This window comes from Poecile atricapillus, chromosome 2 (assembly GCF_030490865.1).
Source record: "Poecile atricapillus isolate bPoeAtr1 chromosome 2, bPoeAtr1.hap1, whole genome shotgun sequence".
NCBI classification, from domain to species: domain Eukaryota; kingdom Metazoa; phylum Chordata; class Aves; order Passeriformes; family Paridae; genus Poecile; species Poecile atricapillus.
The window spans coordinates 132342058-132357656 of NC_081250.1; the positions used below are offsets into that span (position 1 = coordinate 132342058).

Consider the following 15599-nt stretch of genomic DNA (forward strand, 5'->3'; position numbering starts at 1 on the left):
AATTCAGATTGCTGCATAATTACATTGTATACCACAGAGTAAATGTAGTATATATTGCTCTAGAAACTATGATTCTTGGTATTATAGGACTACTGTAATTCTGTGGAATTTGTTGCTCAGATCTTCCAGTAACCAGGATTTATATTTTAAATTTATTTTGTTATTTATTTCATTATTTATTTTAGTAATTTGTCGTAAAACTGCAAAACTTAGGTAAAAAGATAACTGCCTACTACTTGCTACACTTTTTCAGTATAGTTGATGCCTTTGTATTCATTAACCCATTTGCTTCTGAATTGTACAGCTCTGTAATTACGTTCTGCTGCAATAGATACATTATTTGTACTATTAGAAAAAAAAGCCTCACCTATGTATAATCAGATTTTTAATGCAGGTTTAGTGGAGATAATGCTCAATAAATGGGGTTTTAGTGTGCATGGCTTGATGTATATGCTAACATTTCTGGGCACTGACATAGTTTTTCTCCTATTTTGAGCCGTAACATTTTCCATGTTAGGTTTTCTTCGGGAAAATTTCTTCAAGAAAATTAGAAGTTTACTTCTAAGAAATAAAGTAGCCCTGTCTTGTAATCCTAGGTCCTAGACTGTGAGATTTAAAGAAAATAAGATATATTGTAAAGATTAAGAAAATATTAAGACCTCACAGTACGGAGGGCAGTGTTTTCATTCAAAAAATTTGCCTTATTTTGCCTAACTCATCCTCTAAAGAATATTCATGACCATATGTGCATGAAAAATGTTTATCCTCAGCTTTGGGCAGAGCTAGTGTAAAGTAGGCCTGTCTTTATTAAAAGAACTCACTGTCCTAGACCATGGAGGTTTTTTAATTGAGGTTATGGGGAGTGCATTATATTCTTCTGTATTTGTGTCAAGGGTCTTACTCACTCATTTTTGCAGAGTTGGCTGAGAATTTGAGGGGAGGTGTTGTGTGTATTCAGTTACACAAGCACTTCTGTGAAAACAAGCATTTTTCTTGACAAAAGCTTGTAATTGGTAAAATCAAAATGTAAGTTGCTGCGTTATGAATGCATATCCCTAACACTGATAGTGCTGGTGAGTTTCTCACTTTGAATATGTTATTGAAGTTTATGCTTTAAGTATTATTATTTATTATATATGTAGTCCAAGCCAAACAAAAGTCTGCATTAAAGATGTGCAAGAAAACGGAATATATATGAGATTTCTGAGCAGGTAGTTTACATTTTTTTCTCTTTTTTTTTTATGTTGTGCAGGTGCTGTTCTCTTGTCCAGTGTACAAGGATTAGCAATTAATGTTGATCCAGTCCTGTATACATGGCTTATCTACCAACCTCAGAAACGAGTTAGTAGACACATTCAGCAGGTATGTATTTTTGGAGAAGAAGGGATGGGAGGAGGGGAAGCTTTCACTTCTACATATGCCAGTAGTATATTTTTGTAAGTGTTTGGAGTTTGTAACCTCTTCCTTGTAATTTGTTGCATGTACTGTTGATCTTATTTTGAATTCTTTAAAATGTGAAGTTAGCATATTAAAATCTTAATTTCACAACTTTTTCATTTTTAATTATAAAAACAAAGAAGTTGGGTTTGTGATCACCTCCTAGGGTCATTATTTTGCAACTAATTTTAACTACTGAGACCTCACAAGCCTTGAGTCTGAATAGTACATCATATTTTAAAATTTGGGATGGGCTGTCAAATAATGGTTATAAAGTCAGCACTCTTATTAAACCCTATTTTAATAGGAGATGAACCATACAGTTCATAACTTGACAGAAGCGAATGCTGTAGCAGATTCTGTATATCATGTCAGAATACCTATTTGCATACGATGTGCTTGAAAAAGATAGAAGAAGCTAAGGCTGTGGGTCTGTGTGGTGCAATGGTTTCCTTGACATATTCCTAACCCTAATTTTCGTTCCATATATTCCTGAATGGAAGAGAACACTGGTTTTGCCTTATACTAAACTTACTTATAACTGCTATTTGGCAGAATTTCCTAAAACTTAAATTTGCTATAACTGATCAAACTGGTGGTTTATGTCACCAGTGATGTTCTGTCACTTATAAGTGGTCAGTTATGAAGTGACAAATGTTGAAATTTTTCAATATTAGTCTCATAACCATAGAACACTGTGCACATCAGAGACGTTTCCTTCTGGGCCTCTGAATTGAGAGGATAAACATGACTTGTAAACATTTGTTTCTTGTGTCCAATTTACCTCGTTAGGTAATAATTGCCAAACATTAATTTGAGTCCCATGAAGGTCATTCTGCACCAGCATCTGAAAAGTTTCACTGTGACAATGAAGCTCTATTATTGTTTTAATGAATTTATTCTGTTTTTAAACGTATTGAATTATTCTTCATTCCTGCATCATAACTGGAGCAGCACAACATTTCCTGGTACATGTCTTTTGCAAAACAAACCATTTGTCTACTTTTTACTGTTATGTAGCCTTCCAAAATGTAATCAATCCTACTTATCCTGCTTATTTCAAATGTTTGTATAAAAATCTGTCTCTAACATCAGTGTATTTAATCAGCTGTTAGTCAGTGCTTTCCCTTTTTATACTGGATGACTGGATGAGCTAAGTGGCTGCATTAGGAAACTCGTTTGTCCCTGGTTTTGATCATCAGTGGCAAATTTTTTAGCCAAATTTTGTTTATTTTCTAACTCGTGTCATTACCTCATACAGCCTTCTAAATTTTTTCATCATCTATTTCAGATTAAAATTACAGTATCACAGTTCTAATGCTATTAGCATTTAAAATGTCTTAGCAGTTTGAAATTGTTTTAAATACAAGTTTATAAACTCAACTGTCAATGTCATACCATTTTCATCCTTAACATGACTGTGGTAATGGACTGCATGTAATAATACAAATTAAAGTGTCTGTAGCAGTCATGAGGAAACTTTATTTGAAAAGAAAACTATACCTGTAATAAATTATGCTGAACCACAGACTTTTTTCTTTATGTAATGCTGTAATTATCCTAGAATAAGGATTCTAGTCAAAGTTAGGCCCTGTGCCTTATTTTTTGGAAAAATTCAGCTTGATACCATAGTCTAACTAGCATAATAAACAAAAATGCTCTATGAAACCTTCCTAACTTTTGAACACTTAACAGCTGTAAGATGCAATGCTTTCAAGCAAGAGTTATGGTCAAAATGTATTCATTGGTGAGGTTTTTACCTTCCTCTGTTCTGTCAGTCTTACATGATTGTGACAGAAAAAAAAAGAAAATACTTTCTTTAGAAGTTCCTTGTATGATTCAGAGATCTTAAATATTAAGATACTTTAAGTTTTAATGTCTGCTTAATACAATGCTTTTGCTCTGTCATTTTGAGTAAGCCAAAGTTGTGACTTCTATCTGAAAACACAGTTAGAAAACCTTTCAGTACATTTGGCCCTGTGTACACAGTAATGTTAGTACTTGATAAAATAAGTTAAATGAAAGTATTTATTTATTTCAGTACAACTATAGTAATGTAAACTTCTGCTGGCATACAGGATGGGGCTGGCATTGTCTGGCTCCCCACAGGGATGGGACACCTTTACATATGAACTTCCTCATTTTTGTTTGCTTTTTAACTATCTTTCTGGGATTTTAGGTTTAAGTTTATAATGCCAATTTGGCAGAACGTGTATTTTATATCTGCTGAAATATTCACCATGTCTGTTGGAACTACTTTTAACTGAAAGCATGACGAGTTAGAAATATGGAACACAATAAGCTGCATTTTTACAAAACTCGAAACATTTCAATGTCTTTTTGGCATCACTGACATTTTATTTAGCTGGATCAGAATGATGGCTGACTGACTTGCTGGGGTGTGGGGGTACATGCAGCCCAGTGAGGATCACCCCTCTTCATTTATTAATGTTGGACTATTGCTAGACAAAGCTCTCTTTGCATCTTGCTGCTCAGCAGCTAATAATTGTAGAACTGGCATGATAAGCAAGGGCATTATGTTGGTATTCATTTTTAAGAATATTTTAGTCTGTATGGATTGTGTAAAATGAGCTGTAAATGTAGTGACACACAAAGTGGGAGTAGTTTGTGCACCAGTTGCTTATCTGCCTAAACCTCTTGTGTTTCTTTAGTCTGAATGTCCTGTTGAGAAGGTAAATTCTTTATATATGCCATATGAAAGATTAATTTGGCCAGAATTTGGCCAAAAATTTGGAAATTAATAATTTGGAAATTAATACAGCTATGAAGTGAGTTCTTGTACTCATGCTGTTCATAGCTTGTTAACAATGACTCCCAAATGAAAAGCAAAACAAAGCCAAGTTTAGAGGCCTTATTTCCAGTAATTTAATATTTTATTTTGACATTTTTTGGAAGATTTTTTGAGTCGAGTCTTGTGGCAACAAGGCCTTGTTTCTAATAAATTTTAGGTGTTCTTTAATGTTTTATTATGACTATTTTTAGAGATTTTTTCAGCTGTGGCTTGTTTTATTTTGGTCAACCAGTGCTTTTTTTGCATATATTTGCTCTCTTTTAAAAGCCCATTTTAAAACCCATTTTTATTGCAAGATAAAAATTCGAAGAGTTTCTTTTCCTTGGTAAGAAGCCTTAGCTGTACTTTGATATGGGACAGTCAGTATATGTGATACTTTTTGCAATAAATTTATAAATGAGTGCATGTCATCTTTCTCAAACACTTGTTAATGTAAAACCTTTGTAACTTGTCAATACTTGTAACTTTTCTTACATCATTGATTTCTGTGAGCTAAGATGAGGAATTTTAGGGAAAGACTGAACTACCAAAAGTATGTACACATACGTAACATTGATTTGTACTGCTCACATTTCTGGCCTTTTTTTTGGTTGCTCCATACATGTTCATGTGTTACTGCCTAATTTAAGGAACATTTCAGTAACAGAGTAGATCTAAACCCAAGAGGTCAGGGTGAACATTCTTAGTCATATATAGAAACAACCAAGAGAAAGACATTGCACTTCTTCCAGATTCATCATGCTTTAAAACACTGGAATGTAATACACCTGATTTCAGAATCCAGATTTCTCCTTCTTTTCATGAAGAAGAAATGCACCATGGAAGACTGTGTATCCCAGTTCAAACCCAAGAATTTTTCCTCAGCTGTGTAGGCAGATTAAAAAATCAGTCATTAACAACCTTTTTTTTTCTTCAACTCTGCTTTTTCTCTGCTCATTTTCTCTTTACCATTATCTTAGGAATTTTACTGTTATAAAATCCGTTTACTGCTTTATGGAAAGGTCATCGTGAACTGAGGGTGATATCAATCTTGATGGTGTACTTCAGGTGGTACTTTGTTCAGAAGTCAGAGATCTCCCTGGAATTTTTTACCAAGATGAAATAATTTTATCGTTTTGACTTGATAATAGACTCTTATAGAACAAGTAGATCCTTTAAATTGTTCTGTCTTAGAATGACTATTGGAATATTGTACATACTTGATGCTTTAAGAGCCAAATAATGATAATTATTTGATTCTGATAATGTGTGGCAATGAATGAATGACAGTATGTAAGAGGAAGTTTCAGTACCCAAATTTAGGATTATTCCATGTTGCAGCAAAGTTGGCCGTTGGAGGCAGTGCTGTGTTGCCTTGTTTTTCTTTTTTACTGTGAAAAAATAGCTGGAAATGCTTTGCTAAAACAAGCATGTTTCTATAGTAAACACAGTTATCTTCTTGGTGTGCAGACTTCTCAAATTATAATAGATATTGATTTCTGATGTTGCTTGCAGGTCAGAAGCATTGTTTTTATCCTTATTGGGATCTGTTCTCTCTTACGCTATGGAAGGCATTTAAGTTTCTGAAGGATACAGAAATCAAGTTGCTTCTCGCTTAAGGAGCTAGAGCTGCATAGAACTCAAACCTATCTTCTGCTTTCAGAGGCCCCTTGAAACTGCTGATGGAATGCTTTCATCAGTTGGTGAAAATGAGGGGTTTGTTGGCTGACACCAGTCCATCACATAAGTTTGGAAATATTCGGAATCAATCAATCAGTCTTTCATGTCAGCAGAACACTTTTACAATACTTGAAGTGCCTTCCTGAGGCAGTCATGGAATTTCATCTGAATTAACCTGCCAGGAAAGAAGGTGGTTTTGTGCGCCAAAAGCAAGTCTTTTTACTTAGCAATTAATTTTAATTAAAGCAATTTAATTAATTTGTTTAATTTTAATTGGGAACTAAGCCTAATGCCTTGCTTTGTTTGAACTCTCTGAAACAATTTAGGTGTACTAGTAATCTTAGAAATCAAAACAATTAATATGACTGGATAGACAAGCAGCAATTGCATTTTAATGTCATTAGAACTTGTTGTGAGGTAGACAGGGTGGATCCTCCTTGCTGTCACAGCTCATTCTGGTACAGTTTGGACAGTCATGTAAGCAAATGTAAATATTCTTTTCTGAGCTAGTGATTGCTTGACAGTGATCTTAGATGTTCAATAAACACCATGTCTTGAGCAGAACTGCCATCTGTCTCCACTCCAAAGACTTCATTGATTTCTCTTCCTGCTTGCTGGTTGCAAGCTACTGCACATGTAAACATCGGTCCGTGCGCATGCAGCACCCACCGTGTGCGATATCTAGGTGTAGTACCATGTCAAGGACAGCAGCTCAGCTCTGGGCTCAAGCTTTTGAACTTGACATTTCACAACCCAGTGATAATATTTTGGTTTCTATCATGGAATGTTCTTTTGTCTTTGATTTGTTATCAAACAAAGGGAGGTATATATGTATATCCCTTGAATGAAAGTTATTAGTCTGCTCAGTTGTACAAGCTTTCATAAAACTCATTTCTCATGCACCCAGATCTGCCTACAGTCCCTTCATCCTCACATTTATGTGAGAAATTAGAATTCAGAAATAAAATATTTAATTACAAAAAATCCCAAGGAAAATAAAATACTAATTCACCTAAGGCAAATTAATCCTCTTCGTAGATATTTTACCTTTAGTTAGTTGGCATGTCTCCGCATAAATCAGGAAATACTTGGCCTGTTGTATTTTTGGGAAACTGTGTTTTAGCTATTATTTTTCCCAGCCTTTCTCTGGTTTTAGATCTTTATAATTTCCAAAGTTATGTTGACCCTATAGTATGAAGTAAAAAAAATTAAAAATTGGTATCTGTTGATCTATTTGCATGTTTAAACAGTATATATGTGTGTGTGTTTTGTGTACACATACTTAACACAGTATGTAATGTGTCAGATTATTTGTGCCAATAAAAATTAAATTTAGAAAAATTTGCTTTTCTGTAGTTTTTCAGTCACTGCTTACAAACCTAATTGTAATAATTACATTTGAAAAGAAGCAACCTTTCTTATTTTGAGTTCTGTGAATTGTTATTATTTTAGTATTCCATATATAATTGCCACAAACTTTATTGCATTGATAAAACTGTCAGTATTCTAGAACAAAATCTGATTTTGACTTCGTGTCAACAAAACAGTCGCATATAAATTTCGTATAATAAACTGACTTTACCATACTGCTGTAGTTCCAGAAATTTGTTACATGTTCTTTATCTTCTGTAACACTACCAATTAGTGACCATAACACTTAATCCCAACTAAGTGTGTTTAAGCTTTACTACATCATCCTTTATAGCTGGCTTTTTGGATTCTTGTGATGAAATGCTTATGATACCACTAGCCTGCAATGTCTCCTTTCCCATCAGATTCATCTTCTCCTACAGCTGTGGGGCTCTTGTCATCTGCTATTTCCCAAGCCACAGTTCCCTCATCAGTTTGTGGCTAAACCCCAAATCTTGATGATCCTTTTCCATCTAGTTCAACACTGATCTTTCATCTTCTGGATTCTTTTAACCGGAAATCTTTTGCCAAAAACCTGACACTATTGTACTGGGCGTCATCAGCAGCAACATCAGGCTTGATTTCAGTGAGCAAAGATAAAACAGCTGTTTCATTGTCCAGATCAGCACTCAATATTTGGTCATAATTTTTTCCAGCTTTATCTGGCTCTGATAGCCTTGATGTTTTTCACTCTTTGTCTAGTAGTGTAACTTACTAAATTTTGCTGATCCATTTCTTCAGTGGTTTGGAAATTGATACAGCTTCTTCATGCAGTATTTCTATCCTATTGTCATTTGGACTGTCCTATATTGTCAGCATTCATTCTTCAGAAATTCTTGCTTCACTTTGGCAATTCGATGTTCTTGCAGGTTACATCCAGAATTGCCAAATCATGATTCAACAGTTGCTGTCATGAAAAAGCTGCAGATGGCTATACCTTATGAAAGTTGTATCAGATAAATTATAAGATTTTGAAAATAAGTGATGTAAAATGTCTGAAGAAAGTTTACAAAATTTCGGATCCTCTCCCTGTATGCAAGTGGGAAGTATTTCTATGGTGTCAATGTTGTCTTTTCAAAGCTGATGGGGATTTTTGTTGTTGTTAAAACTGGAGGGTATGGCAAGGTAGCATGTTACTGTATTCTAGAAAAACTTTTTAGTGCTTCTGGAGTCAAAGCTAATGACTGTACATTAAGAGGGAGGAGGACAAATGAGAGTTCTGTTTGTCATTGAAATTAGTATTTTTCTATTAACTTTGCATACCACCATATATATAAATTGCTTTCAATGGGGTAGGATTAAATAGTTGACTGTCTTATTTTAATTTACTTTTATAGTGGAAAATGGTGAAGGCGTTTGGAAGCCATTCTCCTTCAATTAAATGATTTTTCTGTTTGTTTTGGGGTTTTGTATGTGTGCACATATTGCACACTGCTTGATTCAATGATCTGTTTTCTATTGGAGAAAATTTACAAGCACATTGCCCGCCTCACACGAATTTGTTTCCCACAGAGATTCCTAATGCAATGTGTGAGGTTTCTCATTACACAGTTATATGGATTACATTTTCACTCCAATACGAACAAAATTAAATTACACAAAAATTAAGATGCGTGTAATCCTAATGTCTGATCTTCAGAAAAAAACTTTGTCATCTTTAAATGATAACCGTCTGCAAAATCAGTGGTAGAGATATTCTGCTTTTGTCAACTGGGATGCATCTGCAATTTACATAGCAGCTGATGTTACAGCAAAATGTTAATAGCCAACTGTGTAACAACAATGAGGATCAAATTGTTTTTAATAATTTTGTCTTTTCTTGCTTGCATTAATAAAAAAAGTAACAACAAAGCAGATAGACTATTCATTTGTTCCAGAATCCGTGTAGATTAATACACATCACTCTTTTCTAATCTGAAAATAAGGATGCAATCCTTCAAACTTTGTTTTAATGCCTACAGTTTTGTATTTTTGTATATGTCAGCAGTTTCACATTTTGAGCCGCATCTCATTTATTGATATGCTCGAAAGTCACAACTGTTCAAAATCAGTAGCAGTTACTTAAATCTTATATTTAAAATTTGGAAGAAGCACAATTGTGTAGAAATATTAATACATCCTTTATTTTGAAGTTTAATTATGGTTAACAAGTGCCATTGGGTCTTCATATCTGGTTGAAATTTTCCAGTTTCCATTAAACATTTAGATAACTATTTTACTTTGGTCATCAGCCAGGTTTATGCCTATGGTTTTTGGTTGGCTAACAACCATGGTACTCTAAGTTAGTTTTATTTCATTTTTTTGTTTTCATAGAGCTTTTCCTCAGACTAACAGGACTGAAATAAAGAATTACAAGTGCAAATCTGAATGTAGCATCTAATTTCAATTTGTTTTCAAAATATTTGTGCTCCAACCAGTGTTTCAGGTTGTCTTCTATACATTTCCAAATATGTAGTTTAAAACATGTTTCTCATGACAATGCCATAATTCTGTGTTAATATGTTTTGAGTTTTAGTGGTTCACAAGGTACTTCTTTTTTCTAGCAGTCTGTAGGAGCTGTTCCACTTGGTGTGTCAGTAACTCGAAAGAAAGAGGATGAAGCATCAGTTGGAAGTGCACCTTTGGCAAGGCAGCAGTCAAATCAAGCCTCTGAGTATGCCAGCAGTCCTGTCAAAACAAAAACAATAACAGGTACATCACTGAATTGAAACTATCCATTCTGCATTTGCAACCTCCCTTACTAACATGTCCCCACAACAGAACGGCATCAGCTGTGCAAGTACTATGGAACAACTTTCAGCTTTAGAGAAATTAAAACTTTTAATTAAAAATAATCAAATGTATAATTTTCATATATATGTTTATTTTTATTCTTATTTTTGTCCAGTGCTGTCTTTGCAGCCCTGATAGTCTAATGTGACATACTTTGTAAAATCAGATAAAGGAGATCTGCTTTCAATAGAATATCTGCTATGCACCTTGATATTTATTCCATAATTTTGTCAGACTTCACACTGTGATTAATCCCTAATTTCTAGTCAATCTGTTTACATTGCTTAAAGTCTGGCATCTATGGAAGTCAAGATTTGTGCATAAATGGTTAAAATTTACTGTTTTCAAAACCACTCACCCATAGAAAGTGCATTTGTTGGCACTTCTGCTTATGGAATTCAAGAAATTATTTATTTTAGGAGTATTTTCTGGCCACTTAGGAGTCTAAAGTGAAACATCATTACCACTAATCAAGATAACACGGTTGTCTTGGACTTTGCATTGTATTTATTCATATGGCACTTTCTGCAAGTAGTAAAGTAGGTGGTCATCCAAAAAAAATTACTTTCCAGCTGAGACTTTTAGTGATCCTTCTGAAATACAGTGAGCAAATTCTCTTTTCCTTTGCATTGATGTTTATTTCCAGATTATCATAAAGCACTTCAAGATGTTGTCTGCTGAAACTAAGATTACAGTCTTGTTCATTAATGGTAGTTAAATGCTGTTTTGTGATTAATAGGGGCTAAAAAACAGAAAATCTGTTTGCTGAATATTAGTGGGTTGTTTTACTGGTAGTAAGACAGCAGATTAATTTTGAGAACTTACATTTCATTCATGACTACCCTTAATTTTTACCATTTATCCATTTATTTTTACAACTCATTTATGCATTTCCTTTATTTTTACCTGTGATAAAATGATGGTACCAAGCATATATTTCTTTTAACTGTATTTGTCATTTGTTCTACTTTATCGACATCATAAATGGTATTATTTGTTTCTTTTTGATGTTAATTCTGCCTGCAAAGCACAAAGGTGTTTCACTAGAAAAACTTTGGTTATTTTGAATATTTGACATTCAAATCCAGCTATTTGCATGAATAAATTCAAGATTAGTTTTTCTTAATTTATTTAACCAGTTTATAAAAAAGTAGGCAAGTAGTTTGAAAAAATAGCTTTGTACTTGGATTTTGAAAACTGGTGTCCCAGTCTGATACCTGCTTAGCATAGTAGCCCTTTTAGTTCTTCAGTATTTGTTATTCTTCACTTTGAGTGAATCACATCAGAATATTCTACTAAAAGAAAACATTATTGTTCAAAATCTAGAAACGCCATGGATGACAGTTTTACTTTTTTGGGGGGTTTTGTGTGTGTTAGAAATAATAAAATGAAATTATAAAGTATAAAAAATGTCATAGAAGCAAAAGTGGGGTTTCTGTGCATCTCAGCTTCCACCTTTTTAGTTTGAAATCAATATCAAGATCTGTTTTCAGTTACACATTGCTGCAAAAATGTAAAGTTTATTTGTAGATTTCATTTGTTATCTACCACTTACTTCTTCAGTTTATCCAATAAGCTTAGCCTAGATGCTGAGGATTTTTTGAAATTAAGTAGATATTTGGCTTCTCTATAAGCAATTTTGCAGTATAGAATTCGATACTATGAAATGAGAGAGGATGGTGTTAATTCCCCTCAAGAGATAACATTTACTAAGAATTTTGTTTTTTTGAATTAGAAGCAGTCTAAGAAGAGACTATTGAATTTGGCTTCATTAATTTTCAAGTGTTAAAATTGTAGAAAAATACTATTTTTTTCAAGTGAAGCTACATACACATATCAGAGGGTCTACTAGGTTAATTTTTGAGAGGCAGTGTGCCTGACACTAGTACTACTGGGCTGAAGAGCAGCCTGCTGTTATGGTTTAACCCCAGCCAGCAAAGCAGCCACTCACTTACTTCCCCAGTAAAAAGATAATGCAGAGACTTGGAAAGGTGAAAGCTGGAAAACTCATGGGTTGAGATAAAGACAGTTTAATAGAGAAAGCAAAAGTCCTGTACACAGGCAAAGCAAAACAAGGAATTAATTCACTGTTTCCCATGGGCAGGGAGGTGTTCAGCCATCTCCAGAGCCCCATCAGGTGTAACATTACTTGGGAAGATGAACTCCATCACTCCTAACATCCCTCTCTTCCTGCTTCTCCCAGCTTTACTTACTGAGCATGATGGCACATGGTCTGGAATATCCCTTTGGTCAGCTTGGGTCGCCTGTCCTGGCTGTGTCTCTCTTGCACCGCCAACTTCTTCATCAGGGTGGCAGTGCTTGAAGCAGAAAAGGCCTTGGCTTTGTGTAAGCCTTGCTCAGCAATAGCAAAAACATATCTGTGTGATTGACCCTGTCTGTGTTCAGGACAAATTGAAAACACAGCTCTCTACTAGCCACTGTGAAGAAAATGACCCCAGCCTAAACCGCCACACTTGTGTTTTAAAATGTTTATCTATTTGTTCTACTCTGCACATAAAATGGTGGGTATAATATAGCTGAAATATGTGATATTTATGTGCAAAAAGTGTGACTAAAAATGTAAAATGAATGTCAAAGAGCAAATGCCTTGTATAGTAATGAAATTAATTAAAGATATGCTCTCTGTCTACTTCAGTAGACCACACAGATTTCTCTTAATTAAAAAGAGTCATGTCCTGCTTCACTGCCATGCAAGCTTGTTCTGTGTAGAGTCTCCTGAAACTTCATGTGATGCTGGAGTCTTTTTCTGTAGTTTTCTTATACCAGGTTTGTCAAAATTGGCTTTGTAGTGGAAAATTCAGGGGACAGTAGAAGCTAACCCATATTTTATGTCACCAAAATAAAAGGTCTCTGATTACAAATCCACCAGTTAGAGGTTAGAAAAGGTTGACTGGATGCAAATTTGAATCGTGAAATCTCATTCTCAGAGAAGTTCCAGTGGATTCTTTCTTTGAAAATTTGTTTCTTTACAGCTGTATAATATGTTGGAACATGAATGAGTGACCATAGTTTATTAAACTAAAAATAGAGTGCCCATGATTCCTCTGTCTAGTTTTTCTGGGTCCCTCTATCCCACCATCTTTCACTTTATTTCCTCTCTTTTGATTTCACCTACTTTCTGCCTGAGTTTTCTTTCATTATTTCTTTCACTTTTTTATAGCAGGAATACCACATTGATTGTAGATCTAAGACGTCTAATATTACCAATTCCACTAAAGTATTCTTTTGTAAGAGAGGCACTGAGCCTTGCATACCTCATTTTTATTAATCATAAAGGCTATAGCTACACATGTTCCAAGTTGTCAGAAAACTGAGATCTTACATTTATAATATGTACATATGCATGGTCTTTGCACATTGAAAGAGATTTTATCTTAAAATCATGCTGTTCAGGTGGTGATTTTGAATTAATTCTTTCCAAGTTTAGCAAGATCTCAGTAGTCACTCCCTTGAGAACTGCTAGGAACCAACCCTATGTACTAAATCAATGCAGTTTGTAACCACAGCTGTAAATTATTTCAAACATTGATCTTGATTTCAGTTTATTAGTTAATAGCTGCTGACACCTTGCCAAAAATGAAGCATGGGAAAAGAGCAAAACTACTATCTATGTGGTATCTGTCTCTGAAAATCCAGGGTTTCTGTTCTGAAGTCTCAAATTAGAGTTATTTATAAATCTTCTTGACCACAGAGGCTTCACAACCAGAATAAGATAATAGAATATATGATTTAAATCTGACATGATGTGGTAGTGTACAAGAAAGGGGATAAAGAATATTAAAAAAAAAAGGTTAGGTCTGTTTTTCTGTCCACTTCTTCCATTCTCAGCAATTCAGCAGTTCCATGTTTGTTCAGTGATTCACAGACCTATAGCTGTGCATAGACCCAGAGCTCTCATGTCTGGATAGAGGCAAAATGATTTCTGTATTTGTTTGTAATTCTGTAATATATCTGACATACTTATGCAAGAAGATAGTATGGACTCTAGTAGATGAATAGGACAATCTTTGAAAGCTGTCTTGGGCACAATATTGAATAATGATTTAAGCCCAAGTGTCTGTTCTCAGACATTCAAGATGCGTGCTTGTTCATTACTAAAATAATCTGGAATTTTCTTTCATATTTACAAAATTATTCTAATTATATTCACTGTGTTTGAAAAATACAGCGTTTTCCATGACCAAAGATGAAACTGGGTGTGGGGTTTTGTGGTTTGGATTTTTTTACTGCTTCCTGGCGAGGTCTTTTTTCTAGCCATGACAATGAAATATAATTTCCCTAGCATCTGCCACGATCTGACATTTATCAGTTTGGAAGTAACCATGATATCACTGACGAAAATTGAACACTATTTTATGAGGTGTAATCCAGTGACTATGGCATAAAATTTTTCAGTAACAGTGGGAAAGTAGCCTCAGACGTGCTCTGAGTATGAAGAAGGCCTTTAATGAAAGAAGCTACTTTAGAGAGGCTGAAAAGGTTATTAATTTTTTGCCACTCAGAATCCTGAAAGCTGACACTTTTTATAGCCAGAGAACAGGTAGGTAAATGGAGTTTAATGTATCTTCTAAGAAGACATGAACTTTCTGGTTGGAATAAGCTCCATAACCTGTTATGAAAGCAGCTGAAAACTGAATGCCATGTCCCATGGCTGAACATACACTTGTAAAACAAAATTTTGCTGATCCGTGTTATGCAATAGCGAGGTGTTTGCTCATGGTACAGGTGGTGACTGCATTTCAGCTTTGTCATGGGTGTATATCAGGCCTGCAAAGGCAGGCAGATGTTTTTTATTGCTATGTCTAGTGCCTGAGTTCTCCATTTTATAGTGTGGTGGACAGATTGGAAGAGCATTTGCAAAAGAGAATTAAACAGTGGTGGGTTTGGAGCAACATTTTTCATAGACCAGGTCTGCACTTCACATGGCAAACTGGTCTTTTAATTGCACTACAAATTCAGAATTTGTTTCAAGTTCAAAGCTGAGAATAGAATCCAGCCTTGTTTCATTCTGCAGGAAGTGTAGGTGTGTTGTGTACGAGGATGTGGATATGGTGAGAAATAAAGGATATAAAAACATGTATTTTGGAAAAATCCTTGGTGTTTTGAAACACTGATATTTTGTTCTTTGGAATTATGTTCTTAAAGAGAAATAATTAAAGACTTTGAAAGCTTTATAAATGCAGTTATACTTAGTTTACTATTTGTATTTCAAGTAAATGTAGGATGGTGTCATAACAAGAAAACTGAGAACATTTGTCTTAGATAGACTTTCATGTTTTCTGTTCTGTATAAATCACCTGAATTCTAATAACGACAGAGCTCACTTTGCCAATTTCTTCCTGGTTTACCCTGCTTACTTATTACCCCAAAACTTGTAGAAACATAGGATCTTTGAAATACTTACCCTTTTGAATTTAACCAGCAAATACCTAAGGAGTTACGAGACAAGCAAATGAATTGCATGCATATGCAAGGAATATAGGATTCC

At 34.5% G+C, this 15599-nt stretch overlaps 1 protein-coding gene across 4 annotated transcripts in view; it reads left to right on the plus strand.

Moving 5' to 3' along the window:
• VPS13B (vacuolar protein sorting 13 homolog B) overlaps positions 1-15599 on the plus strand; it is a 429143-nt gene that overhangs the window by 194450 nt on the left and 219094 nt on the right. For 3 of the 4 annotated variants that reach the window (XM_058833661.1, XM_058833660.1, XM_058833662.1), the window contains exons 20-21: positions 1253-1362; positions 9862-10009. In XM_058833661.1, coding sequence (XP_058689644.1) covers positions 1253-1362; positions 9862-10009 — 258 coding nt within the window. The remainder of the gene's footprint in view (positions 1-1252; positions 1363-9861; positions 10010-15599) is intronic. The other variant, XM_058833663.1, reaches the window with a different exon arrangement.